The sequence below is a fragment of the Coregonus clupeaformis genome, chromosome 12 (genome assembly GCF_020615455.1).
Source record: "Coregonus clupeaformis isolate EN_2021a chromosome 12, ASM2061545v1, whole genome shotgun sequence".
NCBI lineage: Eukaryota > Metazoa > Chordata > Actinopteri > Salmoniformes > Salmonidae > Coregonus > Coregonus clupeaformis.
Window position 1 is genome coordinate 10,992,180 of NC_059203.1, and position 23,843 is coordinate 11,016,022.

Genomic DNA, 23,843 nt, shown 5'->3' on the forward strand with positions numbered 1-23,843 from the left:
TCCATGATTTATGCAATAGGCCACTTGGCCTTGTGTACATCTGTTAGTGTGTAATTAACCATCATTGTCCACTTACACAAGTCCCCAGGGACACAAAACTCAATGTGTGTGCACAACATCCCTCTCACAAACACACACACAAGTACACATCGAATTTTCGCACACAGACATACTCAAATAGCATCCGCACCAAGAACCACTGTCAACTTAATTTTGTAATTATATGGGCTTTATCCAGTGTAATCTAGCAGTAAATGAATTACAAACCACAGTCCTCCTCTACCCTCTCTGCAGTCCCTGAGGAAACGACCATGGTTGCACTGTGCCTCTTGCCAGGTTCACCATGCCAAATATAGAGGGAGCTGACACTTTGAGACGGAAGGACTTCACCATTTTAAATCGAAGGGTTCTTCTTCCTTCTATTTAGAATGATATATCCATACTTTCAAACGTCTCTGGTAAATCTACAGTGTGAATGTAGGAAATTGTGAATTTTACACAATAAAGGCACTTCAGAAACATTTCTCAAACAGACACTTTAAAAGCTTTTTATGAACATTCCAACTAGCTTCCTCTTTCTATGTGGATGGATGGCATTTACACTGATGATATCATGCCTGGGGATTTTGAGCAACATGACAGCCATTCCAAATAAGTCGGAGTTGCCAAGAGTTGCCAAGATAATAGCTTCCTCCCAGAGAATCCTTTCACCTTGACTGTGACAAACCATATTAAGCATTCAGTTGCACCTGCAATGTGCTTGCATAAAATCTGAATATGCTAACTCTGGAAATGTGTTATTCTCCTTTATAAGCAAGGTCACTTGACATGGTTAGTTTTGCAGTAAAACTGTCCTGAAAATGTATTCGGCCTCATACTGTAAATAACAATGTATGGCAAGGACACCTGCACCAGTAAATAGTCCCTAGAAATGGTAGAGATTTATTTTTTAACAACATGAATGTAGTGTAAAGGTAAAATAATTTTTATAATTGATGTAATTGTAATTATCCATTAGTGTAATGAGGGCAGTCTATCAATTCTACAACAATCTCTCTCTCTCTTTCTCACTCTCACTCTCACTCTCACTCTCTCTCTCTCTCTCTCTCTCTCTCTCTCTCTCTCTCTCTCTCTCTCTCTCTCTCTCTCTCTCTCTCTCTCTCTCTCTCTCTCTCTCTCTCTCTCCCTCTCTCCCTCTCTCCCTCTCTCCCTCTCTCTCTCTCTCTCTCTCTCTCTCTCTCTCTCTCTCTCTCTCTCTCTCTCTCTCTCTCTCTCTCTCTCTCTCTCTCTCTCTCTCTCTCCTCTCTCTCTTCTTGTGCCGCTCCTTGTAGGTAGCTAGGAAAGTGAAATGAGGTCAGAAGTACAAAGGGGGAAATGGTGTGGAGTTTTGATAGTTTTACCCACTATCAGTCCTTTGGCACAGACCACCTGCATGTAGCAGCCTGAGACCATCTGACATAAAAACCTCCTAGGGGTTAGACTAGTGTAATCCAAGATTTAAATGTACACTTCACCTATTATCAAAAATAGAGAAAAAAAGTCTGACGCCCTGAGTGGTGAACACATACGCAGTCACAGACATACGCACACATGGTCACAGCGATGGGCTGACAAAATGTGTCCATCGTATGCAGGCACACGCCCGACAGGGAGAATAGACAGGGAAATGAATGCGCCAACACACTCTCCCAGAGATAAGCTGTGGAAGCACGTCGTCAGGGGAATGTGGCCAGCCATATTATCAAAGAAGGGCCCACAAAATGGAGTCTGTCTACAACTGAAGATTCTCCATAGGGCCACCCCAAAACACATAGCCCATTCATATTTATTAGCTCCAGAAAATGATACCCTCCAATGATTTAATGTTTATATAATCCTTTCAAAAATAAAGGCAATACCAAAGAGCATGCCAACATTTTTACAACAATCAACTATAGGTATACTATAGCAATTTATGAACTGTAGCTGGTGGAGGCTTCATTCTATCATAACATATTCCCTTTGGTTATGTTCTGTCAAATTCAGTATAAGAGCTGTCTGACAACCTGGCAAGGGTTTCCCAGGAAATAATTGACGGAGAGAACACTGGCAGGTAGACAGCCTGAGACTGACAGGAAACTTAAAATGTTTACCCTGGATATCACATTGTTACTCAGGAACACATTTGGATTGAGCACACTGTGATCTCTGTGCATTAAGATTTTCTCTTGAACTGAAGTTTTTCTTGTCAGGAAAGTTTCAAGTGGAAACTTGTAGAAGGAGCAGGTCACAGGAGTGATAAGGTTCTGGGTTGCAGTGAGAATTCACCCAGATACATTCTGTCTAATGAACAACCTTTGGCATACCTGCTCTTAGCTGTGGCCAAGGCAAGCCTTTTCTTCCTGTTTCAGCAGCTCCATTTCTTAGAGAAAAGCATAGTAAAGGTGTAACTGAAAACAAGGTTCAAAGCCAGATTCATAGAGACTACTTGTCCAATAGAGATATGAAATACTCAATCTATATGCTCTGGCTGACAACACCATGAGAGATCAGAGGTCCTCTCATGTTTTCCCATCAACATCTGCTGACTAACATACACCGCCCCCAGTGCTCTGAGCATGCTACAGTGTGAGACACACACATTTGTACAGATGTGGTTAATTACTAGGTGTTTTGGACAATTAGAAAATGAGTCTGACAGTAACCTCCATGCATTAATCACAGTAAATTACACAGAGGAAGGCGCAGCGCAGAGACTCAATTAACCTTTTAGCCTCCCTCTCAATGTGGCGGATGGTGCTGGTTATTCAGAAGAGGGCCCGACACCCTCTCAGGTCACCGGGGAGAGCGTGGCACCCGGTGCAAAGGCAGACGTGTTAGAGACCCGTGTCCCCCCCCCTATTCATCTTACAAGGCCTAGCCTGACCCTCAGAAATGGAAAATCAACGAATCCTTTGTGTCTGGTGTTTTTCTCACAGATTTTTCAGAAACCCCCAGCTGTTGTAGAATTTTTCTAAAGGAACAGTCTCAGAATGGCCCTGTTTATTTTCCTTAATCAGTTTAAGGTTGTAGCTGACCCCGTCCCCTACCCACCAACACAGCCTCTCCTAGGAGAATCAGAATGCAGTGCTGGGTATCATAGCAAAGGATTGCTCTGTGTGTGGATCAGGACTAAACAGGGCTGTGTGGGTATGGGATGAGCAGCATCAAGACCAGGATCTGATAGATCAGTTTTCTCCTCTGCTACTGAGCTCACAGCCTCACAATAATAGGCATCCTGGATATAAGGCCTAGTCCATGAGTTTGACAAGGCCCTCTCATCTCTCCCCACCCTTTCTCATCACGTTTCGCAACATACTATTTATCATTGATGGATCATGCATGGATACATACTGATACATTTACATTTACATTACATTTTAGTCATTGAGCAGACACTCTTATCCAGAGCGACTTACAGAATAATGTCTGGCCTTGATTTGTTGTCTTTTTATTTTTCTGGCCTTGGTTGTTGGTGTAAAATGATTTTTCTATTATAAGCGGGTTATAATGTAAAGTACTTTTTCTTATGTGTTTTTCAGTTGAATAATTATTTAACTCTAATCCTTTTTTGAACTAACCCAGTGGTTTTAAAACAGACAGTATGTTACCATATACCTCCGAGGTTTCTTCATCTCTGACTTGGCATCTGAGATTCCATCTAGTATTCAGTCCTTGTGTCACGACCGTTTACGGATGAGACGGACCAAGGCGCAGCGTGATAAGCGTACATATTTATTAAAGTACACAACACGAACAAAACAACAAACAAACGATACGTGAAGTCCAAGGTAGACTAATAACATACCTATACTGAACAAGATCCCACACAGACTGGTGCCAAACAGGCTGCCTAAGTATGGACCCCAATCAGAGACAACGAGCTACAGCTGCCTCTGATTGGGAACCACCCTGGCCAACATAGATCTAAACGATCTAGAACCTAAACATAGAAAAACTTAACATAGAAACTACACACCCTGGCTCAACATTTAAGAGTCCCCAGAGCCAGGGCGTGACAGTACCCCCCAAAGGTGCGGACTCTGACCGCGCAACATAAACATAACAGGGTAGGGGCCGGGTGGGCATTCCGCCTCGGAGGCGGATCCGGCTCCGGGCTTGACCACCACTCTCTCTCCACCTCCCTGTTGCGCCCCTGGTCTGGTCTGGACCTCGGCGCGCTGCTTCCCCTCTCCTTCCTCCCACTAAGTACCAAGCCCTGTCTGGACCCTGGTGTGGGAGACCCCGAACCTGGAGAGGGGCTGACGTCTGGGTCTGGACTGGCACGGCTGACTGGAGCTGGACCCGACGACGGTGGATCGGATTGCTCTGGCTCCGGAGTGGATCCGCTGACTGGAGTTGGACCGGACCCCGGTGGAGCGGATTGCTATGCCAGGTACAGGTGGAACAGGCACGGGCCGTGCCGGCCTGGACACACGCACCACTGGCTTGGTGCGGGGAGCAGGAACGGGCCGGACTGGGCTGACGACGCGCACCCCTGGCTTGATGCGGGGAGCAGGAACGGGCCGGACTGGGCTGACGACGCGCACCACTGGCTTGGTGCGGGGAGCAGGAACGGGCCGTACCGGACTGGCGACGCGCACCACTGGCCTGGTGCGGGGAGCAGGAACAGGCCGGGCCGGGCTGGCGACGCGCACCACTGGCTGGGTGCGAGGGACAGGAACAGGCCGGACCGGGCTGGCGATGCGCACCACTGGCTTGATGCGAGGAGCAGGAACGGGCCGAACCATACTGGGAACACCCACCACTGGTCCCGTCCAGGATCTCCTCCCAGGTCCAGGCTGTCTGTTCCTGGACACGCTGCTTGGTCCTCATTTGATGGGATCTTCTGTCACGACCGTTTACGGATGAGACGGACCAAGGCGCAGCGTGATAAGCGTACATATTTATTAAAGTACACAACACGAACAAAACAACAAACAAACGATACGTGAAGTCCAAGGTAGACTAATAACATACCTATACGGAACAAGATCCCACACAGACTGGTGCCAAACAGGCTGCCTAAGTATGGACCCCAATCAGAGACAACGAGCTACAGCTGCCTCTGATTGGGAACCACCCTGGCCAACATAGATCTAAACGATCTAGAACCTAAACATAGAAAAACTTAACATAGAAACTACACACCCTGGCTCAACATTTAAGAGTCCCCAGAGCCAGGGCGTGGCACCTTGTGCGCTCTGTCACAGAAGGAATGCCTGGGCAACAGACCAAAGATGCTTGTAACAGAAGATATAAAATTAGTACACTACACTTCCATTTCACATTTTACATTTCAGTCAATGTTGAATTTACAGCATCCTCCACACACTAACATTGAGTCAGAAACAAATTGTGAGCTGTTTTCTAGTAGGCATGTTTTGAGAGAACAGTGGGATAAATGAGGAGTAAATAGACTCCATAGTGGTTGATTCAGTCAGTTGTTGCCTGTGACAAACTGACACAATAGTACCTCTCTCCCATCCAGGCCAGCCTGTTCTTATGGGTTGGTGCTGATGTTTCAGGATTGATTTGCCTGTGTTCAGCAGAGAGGCACCCGGCACAAACAATGACATAGGCATGCAGCCGTAATACATTACCTCCTGTTTCTGATGGCCCAGTGCCCCTGTGAGAACCGCTGGTCACATGACCAGGCCAGTCACGGAACGTGAGAGACACAAGGGGGAACTCCCCCTCACACACATATACACGCTAACGCTCCCAGAAATGCTTACACACAACCTGCACAAACAACCACAAACGCTTATTTGAACATGAGTCTTTGTCATCCTTAGAGATACCCTTTTCTGGGAGGACACTCTCCATGGTCTAAACATGATTTGATCCTCTGTCTCAAACATTCAAGGCTTTATGCATCCAGCCCTCCCTCCCCTGTGTTCCAGCAGCCCCCTCCGACCCCCCTGAACTGCTTGCCGCTCTGCTGGAATTCCTAGCGGATCACTGCCCTCGACCTCTTTATTCCCATTCTGTGACTGCTCCGACACCTGGCCGCTGCTCTCCCCCCTCTCTTCCCCCAGCTTCTCATTAATCGGCCCTGATATTGATGGGAGGTGAACGCCGGCAAATTACTGCCTCTGAAGCCCAGAGAGACCCTCCCCCCTGCGTCCACATACCGGTGTAATTTGCATGCCAATCGACACGTTTGCTCTGAGTCTTTTTCCCAGGGCAGTGCCTAGTATGCCTGTGAATCAGCTCCTGTGTATGTCCAGCTCACTTTCTTTTCTTTCTCCTTGTTGCTCTTCTCTTCTCTCCTCTCCCCTTTTCTTCCTGCCCCCACTCCCTCCCCTTTCTCTGCATCTCTGTTTCTCTGTCACTCTTTCTCACCAGCTGGTGGATAGAGTACCTGCACATGATTCATGAGATGTATTCTATCAAATAAGCAGCTTGTTGTTTTTTATAATATTACCAGCTTCTGACTTCTATTCTTGATACCAGGATGTCCTGTAGCTTTATGTCACAGGACATTAGCTTTCTTTGTGCTTTTGTCTGTGTGTGGTTTAGTTTGTACATAGTGAAAAAAACATGTCCAGCCTTAATTTGGCACCTGTTGATGCCCCTCTATCAGGACTCTGTGTGTCCTTTGTAAGAAAGGTTGTCAGCGTGAAACGACAGAACACCCGACAGAGGAGCAATTAATGGACACACACACACACAGCTCCCTCTGTATCTCTCTCATTGAATGTTGGCACTGAGGACTTTTAAGGAACCCTTCACCTTTGAAATGGCTGTGGAAGAAGGCTTCCGTGTGTCTTAAAAAAAGTAACAATGTTTTGCTTGTGCAGTATTGTCTGCTTGTGTCAAGGCTTCCCTTCCCTTCATGGGGACAATGACTAGAGACGTGCTTTACAGAAATCCTCTCTCTGAAAGGCCCAGTATGTGCTTCCATCCCAAGACAGAGTGTATACCGTTTCCTCTAGTTATTGTGGAAAGCCTTTTTTAAAAGATGAAATAAGTCTGTGTGGGATGGAATTTGTAGATGGTGAGTAACAATTAATTGCCTTTACTTGAGGGTTGGAATTAAGACAGAAAGAAAATGGTTGGTTTTTATCTCTAAAATAAGACATGATTTTAGATTTTTCATCTGTGCCAAAGCTAAACCAGGTGGAACAACCACAGATTAAATTGTTACCATTGACTACAGTATTGTCCCGCTGGTGAAGTGTAGATAGTGTTGCGACATGTCGTTTTAATGTCATACCCTACCGGTCAAAGTTCAAGTAGCAACCCTTTGCCTTGATGAAAGCTTTGCACACTCTTGGCATTCTCTCAACCAGCTTCACCTGGAATGCTTTTACAACAGTCTTGAAGGAGTTCCCACATATGCTGAGCACTTGTTGGCTGCTTTTCCTTCACTCTGCGGTCTGACTCATCCCAAACCATCTCAATTTGGTTGAGGTCGGGGGATTGTGGAGGCCAGGTCATCTGATGCAGCACTCCATCACTCTCCTTCTTGGTAAAATAGCCCTTACACAGCCTGGAGGTGTGTTGGGTCATTGTTCTGTTGAAAAACAAATGATAGTCCCACTAAGCCCAAACCAGATGGGATGGCGTATCGCTGCAGAATGCTGTGGTAGCCATGTTGGTTAAGTGTGCCTTGAATTCTAAATAAATCACAGACAGTGTCACCAGCAAAGCACCCCCACACTATAACACCTCCTCCTCCGTGCTTTATGGTGAGAAATACACATGCAGAGATCATCCGTTCACCCACACCGCGTCTAACAAAGACACAGCGGTTGGAACCAATAATCTCCCATTTGGACTCCAGACCAAAGGACACATTTCCATCAGTCTAATGTCCATTGCTCGTGTTTCTTGGCCCAAGCAAGTCTCTTCTTATTATTGGTGTCCTTTAGTAGTGGTTTCTTTGCAGCAATTTGACCATGAAGGCCTGATTCACACAGTCCCCTCTGAACAGTTGATGTTGAGATGTGTCTGTTACTTGAACTCTGTGAAGCATTTATTTGGGCTGCAATTTCTGAGGCTGGTAACTCTAATGAACTTATCCTCTGCAGCAGAGGTAACTCTGGGTCTTCCTTTCCTGTGGCGGTCCTCATGAGAGCCTGTTTCATCATAGCACTTCATCATGTCTTTTGCGATTGCACTCTTAAAGTAATGATGGACTGTCATTTCTCTTTGCTTATTTGAGCTGTTCTTACCATAATATGGACTGGGTATTTTACCAAATAGGGCTATCTTCTGTATACCACCCCTACCTTGTCACAACACAACTGTTTGGCTCAAATGCATTAAGAATGAAATAAATTCCACAAATTAACTTTTAAGAAGGCACACCTGTTAATTGAAATGCATTCCTGGTGACTACCTCATGGAGCTGGTTGACAGAATGCCAAGAGTGTGCAAAGCTGTCATCAAGGCAAAGGGTGGCTATTTGAAGAATCTCAAATTTTGGGTTACTACATGATTCCATATGTGTTATTTCATAGTTTTGATGTCTTCACTATTATTTGATGTAGAAAATAGTCAAAATAAAGAAAAACCCTTGTGTGAGTAGATGTTCTAAAACTTTTGACCGGTAGTGTATGTTGAACAATTTTGAACATACTTTTGCTGTCTGTCTGTAATGCTGAACTGTTATGGACTACTGAGTTCCTCCAAGCTCTCAATTCAATTCAATGGGGCTTTATTGGCTTGGGAAACATATGTTTTCATTGCCAAAGCAAGTTAAATAAAGAAGAAACAAAAAACAACATCAACATAAGAACACAAACATGTACAGTAAACATTGCATTCATAAAGGTTTCAAAAGGATAAAGACGTTTCAAATTGTATATTATCAGCTATGTACAGTGTTTTTAACAATATGCTAATAATTATAGTATGAATAGTAGTGGAAGATAAGTAGGGGAAGGTCTCTCTCTAAGACAAAGGGTCATAAAAGTGGCCTACAATACCATGTGACCTCACAGGACTACAAAAGGACTCTGCTGTCTCCCCCTCACTCTCTTAACCCTCCCGTTGTCCTAGGGTCAAAATGACCCGCCACTGTGTTGAACCAACTTTATTTAATTTTTATATTTTTTGGATCATTTGTGAGAAGGAGGCAGTGATACTTTCTTTAAAGTATCACTGCCTCCTTCTCACAAATGATCCCAAAAATATAAAAATTAAATAAAGTTGGTTCAACACAGTGGCGGGTCATTTTGACCCTAGGACAACGGGAGGGTTAAGGCTTCCGCATGCTTTGGTTTGGCTGGCGCCTAGCCGAAATGGGCTAGGCGAACCAAACGAGTGTGCTCGCGTACTCCCTAAGATGACTCAAGAAATCTGTAATTAATTTGGATGTTTTTGGCGACGAGATCTTAGTCACGTAATTTTACATCCAACTAAGATGTTTGGTGCAGTAAGTGAAAACATTTGCATGAAAACGAGTCGCCTCTCGCTGAATGACAGCAAACACTTAATTGAAGAATCCCTACTGTTGACCAATCACCGACAAAGGGGCATCGACTTCGGCTACTGAATTTGTTTGTGTGCACGAGTGGCCAAAAAATCCTTGCCGAAGACCAATGCAAACAAAAATGTCACAATGTCATAATATATGCATGAACTGTTCCGAACTGTTTCGGATGGGAAGCATGCGGACACCTTTAGCCTCTTATCCTGCTGGACTTCTCAAGCTGGACCTCTCGAGGAAGAATACCCTCCATCTTCAGTAGGCTGACCACAGGACCTGGACCTTGGCCTTTAATGGCAAGAACTGGTGAACTGATAAGTTAGGGAAAGTACATTTTAGGGAATAGTACCTGAAATACAGTACATAAATTGGGACGGAAGAGCACATACACTAAACAGTCTCAGAAGGAGACTTAGTCTTTAAAGAACTAATGTAGCCTGAACGGTACATTTACGCTAACCTTCTTCAAGGAAAGAAGGAGAAGACAATTTAGATCACAGCCTCTGCAACTCAAAGGAAGAACCAGAAGACAGAGCAACCATCCAAACTCAGCAAGAAACCACCACCAAGGAACCGCTCAACTCAGGACAGAGAAGGACACCGCCATCTTTCCTTTGTTCAACTCCATGCGGCCTAACCAAAGCCAAGGACAACAGACTTTGTTCACAGACTGAGTATCACATCTTTAATATTCAGAGATCTTGAGGTGTCTTTCTTGTCTTTTATTCTATTTCCTACCTTTTCATGATCACTCTCATTATGTTTGTAAATATTTTGATTAGCGTTATTAAATGTTGATTGTACAAGGAACTTGTGTTTGTCTTGTTAGAACTCCAAACTGTCCTCCGTCTAGAGGCCTGGACAGATCGATCAATCAGATGAACACTTTCTCTCGGCCAACACATCCTGATGTCATTGCTTTCAGACAGCAGTGTGGACTAGCAGATGTCTCTGTTGAGCTCACCTATCAGAGTCAAGCTTTTGTGTGAAATACGTCCCTGGCCTTTACCCTCCACAGGACAATTGTCTGGATTTGAGATGCCTCTACGAAGAGAGCGGGGCTGTAATCACTGGCCTGCACTCTGTTCTGGTTACACAGTCTAAACCAATCAGTCTTTGATCTGAGTCAGGAAGTAAACACAGTAATAAAAGCCCAAACTCAACACTTATGTTTTTGAGCTGTTTGGGATATAAGTAAAGCAAACTGCTCTGTCGTCTTAAGTGACTGTAATGACTGAAAGCAAACAGATGACAGGGCTCTGCACATTAAAGGAACATTCCACATTCCAAACAGAAACAATGCAAAAACCACGGACCTTGGACAAGCCAGGCTCTGTTTGTATACCTCACAGGTTTTACAATAAACATTTATCTACATTCTAAAGCCAATAGCAATGTCTGGTCTCCACCTTCCCTTTCCAAAGCTAATTTCAGATGACAGAGGGGCTGTTCCACAGGCTAACAGCGGGCTATGCCTGTTTTTGTACAGGAACCTCACTCCACGTCTGGTCTGCCCTCAGAGTATGCTCTGGTTTGAGTAGACTGCCCTCTGATTGTTACAATTGACAAGGACCTACAGACTATATTATTTCCCGTAGTCATGCTTTGCCTTCTCCAATTCTAGGAGCTATATAGAAAAAACATGCATGCTTGCACAAAATGAGGATTTCAAGGAGAATGCCTCTCTGTGCTGGTTTTGTGGAGGGGCCGGAGTGTAGAATTATTGAGAAATGCATTGTGGGTGTTCTGGTCTGGGATGACCCCTCTCTGTTATCCTGCTGTGGTACAGCACCATGTTCCAGTTGGTGTGTAGGTGTATTGGAGCTCTGGGTAATGTGAGGGAGTACATACCCTTTAAGTCTTTGTGGACAGGGCTTTCTGGAAATGTGTCTGGTGAGTATTGCTTCTTGTAAACATAGCCTGGTCCAGCTGAAGGGAACGCTGCTGTGCTGTCCCAGGCAGCTCAACTTAACCCTGTTTATAACCATTCAGAGCTTGCCACCATGAAACCATTAGCTTTCCATCTCTGGCCCACAGGTGTCCAATGTCTCCGGATAGCTGTAGTTAGTTTGGTGTTAGAGGGCCTTAAAAGTGTTTTATTGGTACACACTTTCCATTGTGATGTGCATTCAGTGATGGAGAGCATGTTGAAGGCAGGGATTTGAGGTGGCAATGAGTGGAGTGATATTTGGGTTAGTGCAGAGGCATGTCCTGGCTGTGTGTCTTTACGCTAGGCTCCTCAGACAGGAGTAATGGTCCCAGCAGTGCAGGGCTAGACCCACTGTGGAGCCTGCATCAGAGCCTGAGCTTTATAGAACCCCAGGGGGCTGTGACCGGTCATAACTCTTCCACAGGCAAGAGGACGACTAGCTCATAGGCCAGGAATCTGAAGCAGGTCTGCCATTCCTCTGTTCCCTGATACGTGTGGTCCCCAGGTCCAGGGGGTCCTGGTAAAACAGTCACGGCCGTGAGGAGGTACACTCATCTCCTATTCGGTTCAGGGAACTTAAGGGAGGTGGGCTGGATATGGAACGTCTCAGAGAGTCGTAACAAGCCTGAGTGTTAGGAGGCAGGGAGGGAGGGAGGGAGGGAGGGAGGGAGGGAGGAAGGGCTACCCACCTGGCATTGCTGGAGTCTGCTGTCTACTGCTGTGCATGGCGTAATCCTTCAGTCACTACACCAGCCATGCTCATACAAAAGGTATGCACTCAAAAACACACACGCACAGACGCAGGCACGCACACACACACACACACACAAGCACACACTCACACAGAAATCCATTAGACACACCCCCCACAGACACTCTCTCCATAGGAGGATGTATGATAATTATCCGTCTCTAGCCATTTGTCTGTCAGGTGATTCATACAGGCCTCCCAACATCTTTACTATTTTTTTACATGTTTGATTAAAGTCCTGATTAACATGCTTCGATTGAAAATTACGCCACACCGAGGTGAGCAAATATGTGACTGGTTACAGGATGTGAGGCGTTTGACACTGGTTCCTACTTCACAGTATGGACAACAGCAAAAGTGATGCTACAGCTCTCAAAAACATCGCTGCCCTGGGTTTAAGTAGAGGAGCTAAGGTTTAAATGGGTGGGAAAGATGCTGAATGGGCATAAACAAAGAAGAGCTCTTTAGGAAGTGTCAAAATCTCATCAAAGGGTATTTTCTCCTGCTTGTCTGTTAAGTGGGATAACACGTTTGTCTACTCTCAAAACATCAAAACTTTCCCATGTTTCTTCCAACTACAGTGTACGATATACCATTTTGAAGCTCTGAGTCTGTACTTTTATAAATTGTAATCACTTACATTTGACATTAGCCTCAATAGAGAAATCTGGACACATATACACTATATAGGATAAGTAGACCATGCTATTGATTATGCAGCGGGGAGGGTGGGGATGGGGATATCTGTGCAGACAGAGATCTACAGCTTATAACTTTCCTGGCAGACAGACTGCACTGACTGGCAATGGATCAACTCCCCTAGTTTGACCCTGTGATGCTCACACATCAAATGTCACTGCTCAAATTCCTCAGCACAGAAACTACAAAAAAGGGCTGATGGTTTAATATGGCAATCTAGGGCATCTGAAATTCTTGTGATTCATATTACTGAGAGGAAATGTAATAAGGATGCAGACTGGTGAGGTATTGTATCATTTATCTTGTAATAGCTGTGCTTCCATATTGTATTAGTTACACTTGATGGGGTGGTTATGGAAAATGAATGGATCAGATCTCACTAATCATCCCCTGTGATATTAAGCTTTGACATTTTTCTGGAGGCTCCTTGGTTGAAAGATCTGCTTTACTAGAGACGAGGATAGCTGTTGCCAATCCCTAACACACACAGGCACAAACACACATAGGGGTTTCATACGGCAGGACGCAAGAGTTCGTATTAGTCTCTGTTCTCTGATATGTGTTCCTTTCATGGATCCAGATACCAATGTTTTGGTTTGTTGCCAATGTTTAAAACAGTGAGTAGACAGTATTTGATATCAATGTGCTGGTAATTATGATATAACCACCAGTCTTGTATCAAGCCTTTTGTTCTTTTGAGTCCTCCTGGGAGGATACAGTGCCAATGCCTGTATCCCCTCCATTTGGTAAATATTTTAGACACACATAACAGTAGTTCATGCAGTGACGTTATGGTCGCAGAGTTTATAAACCCAGAGGCGCAACATCACGAGACTTCTGAGAACACTTGCGAAGAAGACTAAGCAGACCAGGCTGGGGTTTGAGAAGTCAATGAGAGAAGTGAAAAATTCATCCTTAGTTTTAAATGTTCTCCAAATCTAAAGGCACAACCTAGATTCCAGCCAATGTCTTAAGTAGTTGAATATGTTATTACTCCAACCTCGTAAATTTTACAAACTGACACGTTTAACCTTTCGTCAAAAACAACTTTATTTTCGAAGGAGTGCCTTTGATTTGACGGCCTGCACATGCGCAGTTTGGCATGAGACGACCGTTAGACTCGATTAAGTGTTTCTGCGCATGAGTTTATCTAGCCAACGTCGCCATGACATTGCCTACAAGCGTGATTGGAGATTTGTATTGGAGAAGCAGTTTCCCCCGTGCCCATTCTAAGCACATGCCAGGGAAGGCACAGGAAATATGAGGAAATGGCAGTTCTTGGGATTGAAATAATGTTGGGTTAGGAGGCCTAACAGTGTGTTAAGTTACTGTCATTTTCATTACAATGTTATTTTCACGTGGCCTTATTTTCCACTTAATTTTGTAATGTAATAATAAACACGTCTAATGATAAATGCCCACACTAAAGCACGCTTGTCTCTGCGTGAGAGGCAAAGACTTATTTACATTTCATGAATCATTCACATCTCCGGATGAGCCAAATGAATCATTAAACAATATAATGTCAGAAGCCCCATTTACAGTTCTTGTAGCACTTAACCTAGAAATGATACACCATTTTGGTTTATCAATACTGAATCTAGGAAAGTATTTGGCATACACAGCATGCTGTATACATGTGATGTCTGTGTATTTCTTTAGATTACCGGCTTCAATCGCTTTAGCCAATCAATAAATAAGTGACTTGTGCCTGGAGACAAACATCAGCATATCATACATGAATCAAGTTGAACCCTTTACATCAAGGACAGTGATTCACCCCATGGCCATATTTAGATATTCAACATGATATGAGGAGAGTGGAAGCTGAGAAGCTCAGTCTCACACATTTCCATCTCATGCATATTTCAGGTCAGGCAGACAGCTGTGTTGTAGCACAGCGTTTACTCTCTGACAGCCTGAGAAATGGTCAGACTGGACTTCCTGCTCTCCATCCACCAGGCATAACAGCCCCCCAACTGGGCACAGACGTCAGTTCAATGTCTAGTTTGGATTTACGTTTGGTTGAGTTGTCAACTAACATGAGTTCAATGTAAAATCGACCAAGAATGTCATTCTGTCATTGGATTTAGGTTAAAAGTTGGGTGAAAAAAATATGAAATTCCCTTACATTTATGACTTTTTGCAAATCCAATCAGTTTTCACTGTTGAGTCAATGTCATCACATTGAAGTTTTGGGTTGAAATGACATGGACAAAACGCTAATTCAAGCAGTTTTTTCCCAGTGGGCAAGCTCCAGCCCCAGCCCAGTGACATGAAGGACAGGTCACCAGGTCTCCTTTACCAGCCACCCTTTAACTGATAAGGATCAGGAGTAAACCTGGTGCTCAGAAATATAATTTATGACTACTTTTAAAGGCTCTTAAAGGATGTGGAATAGGCAGTAAACTCAATTGTTTGGCAGTCTAATGGCATGGAGTGGCATTGACTGGTTAATATGAAGGCATTTTACAGGGGTCAAACAGAGGGTGATCCCTTATATAGACAAACAAGGTCAGACTGGCAATAAACAGAAACATCAGTCTTTTTTCTTCTGTCTTTATAGCTAAATTTTTGCTGACAGAATGATTGGAAAGTGCTGCCTGTTTGAGTCAAGCTTGGACAGCACATCACTTGACAAATAAAGAGCACTTATCAGTCAATCTGGAGTACTTTACCCATCTCTCTGTCACATACACAGACAGTTTCAGAGCCGTTTCACTGATGTGATGCCTCTCAGGCCTGCACATACAAAGCTGACTTTCTGGCAGGGCTATGGATCTGAAATTCTGGAACAGAGATTGGTTTTCCTTGAACTCTAAGACGTGTTCATTATCCCAGCACATACTGGGATTGGGAGGGGAGACTGAGCCCTTCCTTCCCCCAAGTTCGGTGTTCTCTGCCTGGGAGGAATGCCTCCTACCCTTGGTACTCCCACGCCATCATGGGTCCTGAGGGGTGTTGGGCTCTGGTACAGCCTGCCTTGTTCAGCCTGACCTAGGAGAGAGCGCCTGTCATGCGAAACCCGGGACCACACATCCATGAACAAGGGATCGCTTCATGTTTGTGCATGTGCTGTCTGTATACATTCTTTTATCACCCGCCTTTCTCCCTATGGCTTGTAGGCAAGGTGTGGGAGGCTTGCAATTATGATTTCCATCAAGTTAATTAGTAATGATATCTGAAAAGCTGTTAGTTTGATGTAGGGTGCTTTGTGCATCTCAGCATGACTTTCCTGCAGGTATTTCAAGCATGATGGAAGATCTCCACATTTCAGGGAAAGATTATCGGACTGAAGGCTTTTCTCTGTCTATTGAAGATTGAACTCTTTAAAATTATGAGACCCATTATTACAGCAATTTCCATTAACCACTCAAGGAAAAAAACATTATCCTCCGTTAGGATGTTTGAATGAGGATTTCATAAGGATCTAGCCTTGCAGCCAAGCTGAGGTTTTTCTCCCAAAGCCCTGGTGTGAATTCCAAAAGTTGAAAAGATTGGCAAGCCAGCGCACAGGGGTGTTGTAATCCACGATAATGTAAGCCAGGTTTGGAAAATGACTTCGTAGATTATTTTGGAATAGTGATCTGTTGGAAAAGTTACAGATGTAGGATCTTAATATTAGCCAGTTTGCTACAGCAGGACAATAATCTTGCAGCAACAGGAAATGTTTTACAACTTGATGAAAGTAGTCTATGGGCCAAGAGAAACTGTAATCAATGGTTCAGTTTTCTTTAAACATCCACTACAAACTTCAGCTAACCTTAGCCACCACAAGCTAACAATCAATGAAAGTGATGGGGTCATGTGAGTATGTTTAATGTCCAAATCACCTGAAATCAACTCCATATTTGGTTTGATGTTACTTAAAGGTGATCTGGCCATTTGAAGTTTGTAGTGGCTGTTTAAAGAAACTGAACCATGGATTACGGTTTCTCCTGGCCTATAGACAACTTTCAGGGTGGGGAACCATCTAACATCAAGTTGTTGTAAAATAGTGAACTACTCCTTTAATGGACATTTTTGTAGTGGGTGATACATTTTTTGTAAGGGAAAATCAAGTCTCAAATTTCTAAGTGGAAATTACAAACTTCAGAAGCCTTTTTAAACCTCAAATACACTACAGGTTTTAAATGTCCTGCATTGCAGGAAAGTTCTGCAACATGTTGATCAAACATCTGTATGTGGAATCATGAATAAGGGTCAGGAGTAGCTACTATTTTTATGATACAGTAGTTTGACACATTTACGTACCTAAATAATCTACTATTATGGATTAGATACTCTTGTGATAAAATTGGCTGATTCAGAAAAGGGTGAAGACAGGAGTGTCTTTGAGCGATTCAAAGTAGTACATAGAGGACTTTTGATTTATTTACTTTTTTGTTTTTGGTCATTTCTCCTTGTCCAGGCTGACAGGTTTAGTTATATTGAATGATAACACAGTGGGCTCTGTAAGGATTACTGTAGAACATCCTGCTTGTAGCCCAGGGAAATGCTTTGCTGTATCATTCTGTTAGCAGTCAGAGTGCTCCACGTACTGTGTGTGGTAGCATATTTCACAGGGCATCGTCTGCTGCCAAAATCAACTGCCCAACTTCCTCTCTTTCCCTCAGAGCAGGCCTAGATCCTCAGCCTTGGTCGTGTCCCACTCAGTCCCACCTCATCACTCCTCGAGCCCCTACATCATCATCAGAACCCCAGAACCGGGCCTTGCAGGAACGAACAATAACCCCCGGTTACCCATAAATCTTCCTGATAGAGTGATGTCTCTCCAAAGTCACATGTTAATGTGCACCAGATACCCAGGGCAGCACGCCAAGCCCAGTTTGATGTTCTGAAAAAAAGCCCATGCTGTTGGGGTTTGGGCCGTTGCCACCTCATCCACAAAGCCCATGTTTCATTGTAAATGCAGGATTACTGATTCATTTACCGCACAAGGACATGTTGTAATGTGGTGGTGGTGGGAGCCCCACCTAATGGACCCTCATGGAGTTGAAAGATTTCTGAGACGGCTCAGGTTCGGGGGCACCCTCCCTAAATGAAACAGAGCACTCCACTTGTTATTCTGTCCAAAATGCCATACAGTAGCTCTGTGCATACATCATTATGGGCATAAGTCTTACCTCGGCACTGGCAGTTTTTCTGTAGGCACATTTCTTAGCTCTGTCCACAAGAAGACTGCCCACTGGTCTATGGTATTAGCTTATGGACAGATTGTTCAGGCTATAGCTGTACCGCCATCTATAATCCACATTTCCCATTTAATATAGCCTATGATTCCAGGTGTTTAAGGAAATGGAAGTTCATTGAGTTATACACACCACAGATTTGGTGAGAAAAACACTGTGGTGGTGTAACCTGCCATTTCCACCACACTGAAAAAAAGTGTTAGTGGATGCTTTGATGTAGGAGTCAATGTTGAGGAATTTGCTACTGGTAAGGAGGATAAAAGAACATCATGCTTGCAAGCCATTACATGCTGTGTTTTGGAGGTCAATCGCTTCTTCAGAAATACCCTCATTAAACTATAGACAAAATTTGATACAAGCCCAGTTTTGCCCATGTTGAAGCTGGCTAGATACTATAATCGTATTTATTTTACACGGCTGTTCTGCACTGTTGTTCTGCACTATTTAGACAGAACACTACCACATCATTTGCTGAAAATTCATGCTTTATACATTTTTACAGTATAATCAGTGAATCTGTGACTGTGTGTATGTGTCTGCCTGTGTGTCTGTGTGCTGCTATAGAGACAGGGATGTGCATCTGTTTGGAAGGCTGCACTTGTTGCCTGTTTCCTGCCTGGAGGAGGGCAGTGGGAGCTGGAAGATCAGATGTTCCACCCTGGAGGAGACAGTGTGTACATCCATCAGACTCTGCCCTGCTCATTCCTACACATTAATTGGCCATCAATCTCTCAAAGCCTGACCTCCTCGCCTCAAGCCAAAGCATACTCACACAGTACCCACACAAATCAAGCACATGTGCGGTCAAAAACAGACACACACGTACACACACGTGCTCTATGGCAGGCTGCCTCTCCTGTCCTCCTCTGCTGCATCCCCTGCTCTTTGGACCTGGAGGAGAATCACTGTGCCTCGATTAAAAGGGCTGGCAATGTACCCAAAGCTCTGAACAAAACAAAATCACATACCTTGAATACCGACTCTATGAATGAAAATGAATTGAATTTTCACTTGGTCTCAAAGCACTTTATAGTGTGTGCAGGTAGCTTGGCTCGTCCTCCACCATTGTGTATTACCCATCTGCTAACGAGGCCGGCAATCATTTTGGAACACACTGCTCTGCATATAACTGTCTCCTGCACTTCTTAGAAATAGAAGTTATACGAGTTGCTCCTACTTTTTGGTATTTAGAACGTGGCTGCCGACCAACCAATTTCCGCTACAATAATCCCAGGCCTAAAAGTGTATTGATCCATGTCAATTAATGTTGGTATGTGTTCTGAGGCTCAATTTGTTTATGGGCTTGTGAACAGCTGCTCTCTCTAACCTTCATTTAAAATGTGATGGCATTCTCTGGAAAGCTGAGAGGCTGCGGCTGCATCTACCCCTAGCTCTAAGAGAAGACTGAGTGTTGTTGGAGCACTGCTGGCCCCTCCCGTCTGGCCCCTCTGTAACTTCAAACAACCCTCTCAGCGGAGGTTTAGGATCAGCACAAAACCCTCCTTGCTTACTCTCAGGAAGTGTTCTAGGAAGCGCTCTTAGGCCTGTAAGCGTTTCTAAAACTCCAAGGTCTCATTGCATATTCATGCACCTTCACTGTTCAGGCTGAGCCTGTCTAGTAGTAAAAAAAAGACAGCCCTGTTGAAAAGTTTAAGCTCTCGTGTCCTCCGTGTGCTCATTGTCCTTTGTGTGCTCATATAACTGAAATATAGCTGGTGCCCTTTGACCCCCAGCTGAGCCAGAGGCCCAGGCTGGAATGTGTCGTCACCTCGAGACCTCAGTGTAAACAGTCAGTCCTGGTCTCCTTCTCTCTCTCTCTCTCTCTCTCTCTCTCTCTCTCTCTCTCTCTCTCTCTCTCTCTCTCTCTCTCTCTCTCTCTCTCTCTCTCTCTCTCTCTCTCTCTCTCTCTCTCTCTCTCTCTCTCTCTCTCTCTCTCTCTCTCTCTCTCTCTCTCTCTCTCTCTCTCTCTCTCTCTCTCTCTCTCTCTCTCTCTCTCTCTCTCTCTCTCTCTCTCTCTCTCTCTCTCTCTCTCTCTCTCTCTCTCTCTCTTGACAGTGTGTCTGACTGAGCAGTCATGCCCTGCCACTGTGCTGCCTGCTGGGAGCCTGAGGATTGAGGAGGGGGTGAACAGTGCTGGTTGTGACTCAGTGAGGTATGCTTGGCACTGCAGTAGGTAATGAATTGGTGTGGCTGCCTGGTATGAAGTCTAGTCAGCAGGAGGGAGAAAGGTGATCATTCTTTCAGGGCAAGGTACTACTTGTCCAGCGTGCAGAACTCTAATAGCAGGAAGCAAAAGGTTGTGTGAGCCTGACTGAGGGAGTGGAGGACCGTCTGTGTTCACATATTTCACTCCCTCCTCCCTTTTCTCTACACCACCACACTCCCTAAACCACCACGAGGGGGTTCATCATTCTCACTTTACTACTCAGCTAATTATCATTACGGGGAATAATTACAATTTCACTGCCTAACACTCATGCAGACTGCTCAACCCGGAGTCGCACAAGGTTATCAACGACAGCAGAAATGCAGCCTCATCTGCCTAATTATACGATTTGGGCTTTGTGATAACTGAATGGGATGTGAAATGTGCTATTATGCTTTGCGTATATTGGTGAGGCTCTTAGATTCGGCAAGTTCCTAAAAATACATTTGCGGCATGTGGAGCCTGTTAATTAAAAGCTTTGGTTTCCTCTGGAATATAAATCAGAGGAAATCCATGTGTTATGAAATACTGGATCGTTGTAAAATATATTGGATGCTGTTCGCTCTCTTGTGTGAGTTTAGCTGCACTGTACTGTAGAATCAGGCCATCCGGATCATTAGCCCAATAGTGCTTTTCCAATTTCTGAAAGGGAACTCATCATACAGAACGCATACTGAATAATAAATACATATTTGAAAAATAACTTTAGACTACCAATTGCCAAAAGTGACTTATAATTAGTAGCTGGCTTGTCAAGGGGAGTTACATACATCTTTCTCTGTTCTTTTGGAGTTGCAGCTGGCGCGTAACACCTGATGAATGTTGTCTCCATCTGCTCCAGCTCAACACTAGTGCTCCTGGGCTAATAACCAGTGGAAATTCATTAGGCCTGTAGGACCTGCCTTCTGCCCCCCCGTCCCCCCGTCCCCGTCCCCCCGTCCCCGTCCCCCATCCCTCAGAGACCCCCGTCCCTCAGAGAAAAGGCATTGACAGACAGCCTGCCTTGCCTGCCGCTGGAATGGCATTGGCTGGCCAGAGAGGACCTCATGACAAACAGGAGACATATTTTCTTTAACCCCAATTACCAGAGGTGTTCTTTTCCACCAGCTAATCCAGAGTGGCCCCTCTCACTACCCCAGGAGCTTTGCTTTTCCAGCCGGGCGGTTGCCCCTCAAAGCCAGGGGGTGGAACTGAAGAAGCATGTGCCTGTTGAGTGGAAGTTGACCTATGATGGAGTAGCTTGGTGGCTGTGGTAGAGTTGACCAGGTTCCAGTGAATCCAGTGATCTGTTCTCTACCACGTGGATGGTCACACTGTTTACTACTACAGCATGTAGCCAAATATGCCTGTGTCTCAAACAGTTGCATTGCCAACTTTAAGAGAGGGGATAATGGCGATATCAGGAAATATACAATCTACAATAGCAGTATTTTTTTTGATTAAATATATCATTTAATTACTATGAATTGAAATCATATCTTATCAGGGTTTGAATTACTAGCTCATAAATGGACTTCCATCTCCTCCCATGCTCACTTGCTGTAAATGTGCACTGTTGCTACTGTATATTATTTGTTTGAAGGTACTCTATGACTTTGATGTTGTCTGACCGCCCTCTCTCTCTTCTCCACAGAGACACTAATGGACTCCACCACAGCGACAGCTGAGTTGGGCTGGACAGTCTATCCTGTGTCAGGGTCCAGTGACAACAGCGTGAGTGTAACCTCATCATCTACTTGATATAATTACATTTTTATTTGAGCTGCTTAATTAACTTGATTGCTAATTAAGTAATTTGCATGCAGATGCAGCAATACTACAGTACGCCACATTTTCAGTTAATTTCAGTTCATTATAGATAAACTTGATAATGGACAATATCTGCAAAATGCCTGCGATAAGTGATCAATATGGTCGGTGTCGATAATTTTCGGTTTATCATCCCAGCTCTAAATAATATGATACATTTTTTACATTAATGTGCACCACGCTATTTCTATCAAAAGTACTATCGGTTTTGAATCAGGAAATGTGTACTTTTCCACCTAAAACAATTTCCACTTAAAACAATTATTTTAGATCATTATTTCATGTGGCCGACTGCAACACCAGGGAAATAGGTAACAACTGTGCATGTGCGCTTTCGTGGGGGAATCCCTTTACGTAAAAACTGCAGGTAAGGCCCTTATTCACAATCACAGATGCTATTTTTTTTCACGGGAGTAGTGAAGACAGTAGCGTAGCGTTACAGATTAGTTATATGAAGTAAACAACACTGGTTGTCTGACGTGCAGTTTTTACGTAAAGGGATTCCCCCACGACGAAATACTTGTGAGTGATGAAGAAAACTACTGGAGGGCCGCTGATGTTTGTGAACTGTAATACATGTTTTATGACCATGGGGCTAAAAGTAATCTATTGTTAGGATACTCATGGCCACTATCGACAGGGGAAGGTGGGGGTTATGAATACACGGTAGACCACAATACATGCAATCAAATAGGTCTACCCCAGGTGGTTCCTGGGGCCATGTATTTCATGCAAGGCTGTACAGTTAAAAGCATGAAATGTTGTCATGCAAATAAACCATTGCTAACCAACACATCAGACATTGGAGAATATGATTATGAAAAAATGCGAGTAGACCCGATCCTAAGTAATTAAAATGCAACAACACTTTTCATTTTTTTTCTGTCTATTCTGCAATGTAAGATGACACAATTACTGCCTATTACAATGTAAGGTGACACAATTACTGTCTATTATCTCCTCAACATATGCTAACCATTAGATCGCCTAGGCTACAACACAATAAGATCAACTCGAACTGCAATGATTAGACTACATAACTCCGCACGCTTGCTTTGACGCTTTCTCTTCTGAAAAATGCCTCTATTTTGGCACAGCACCAGATCCCGTCCATGGGAATACAGGTACAGCTGTGTCTTTGAGTTTCCATCATTTCCGATTGTATATATTTTTAATAGTCATCATATTTCCTGTTTTTTATCGCCACTAGCCATCTTCTTCATCTGTCTGTATCTTTCAATGGAAAACAGTGACATTTGTGCCTTCTTCCCTAGATGTCTTATATAAAGTGCAGCCAGGGACAGAACACCAACTTGCTCTTGCTGCCATCTCTTCAGATTTTTACTTTTCAGAACTAACTTTAGGCTACCTGTGTTAGGTATTTCAACTTTTGCGCCAGTTCCTTCTCCCCCACATAAAACTAACATATGTTACGTCAAGCTCCAAATAAGGGCATATACACTACCAGTCAAAAGTTTAGACACACTTACTCATTCAAGGGTTTTTCTTTATTTTGACAATTCTTTACATTATAGAATAATAGTGAAGACATCAAAACTATGAAATAACACATATGGAATCATGTAGTAACCAAAAAAGTGTTAAACAAATCAAAATATATTTTATATTTGAGATTCTTAAAATAGCCACCCTTTGCCTTGATGACACCTTTGCACACTCTTGGCATTCTCTCAACCAGCTTCATGAGGTAGTCACCAGGAATGCATTTCAATTAACAGGTGTGCCTTCTTAAAAGTTAATTTGTGGAATTTCTTTCCTTCTTAATGCGTTTGATT

The 23,843-nt window shown here is 44.0% G+C and overlaps 1 protein-coding gene across 4 annotated transcripts in view; it reads left to right on the forward strand.

Annotated features, from left to right (window-relative positions):
* Positions 1-23,843, forward strand: part of LOC121577725 (ephrin type-B receptor 2) — a 168,844-nt gene that overhangs the window by 33,385 nt on the left and 111,616 nt on the right. For all 4 annotated transcript variants that reach the window (XM_041891551.2, XM_041891548.2, XM_041891552.2 and 1 more), the window contains exon 2: positions 21,872-21,951. In XM_041891551.2, coding sequence (XP_041747485.1) covers positions 21,872-21,951 — 80 coding nt within the window. The remainder of the gene's footprint in view (positions 1-21,871; positions 21,952-23,843) is intronic.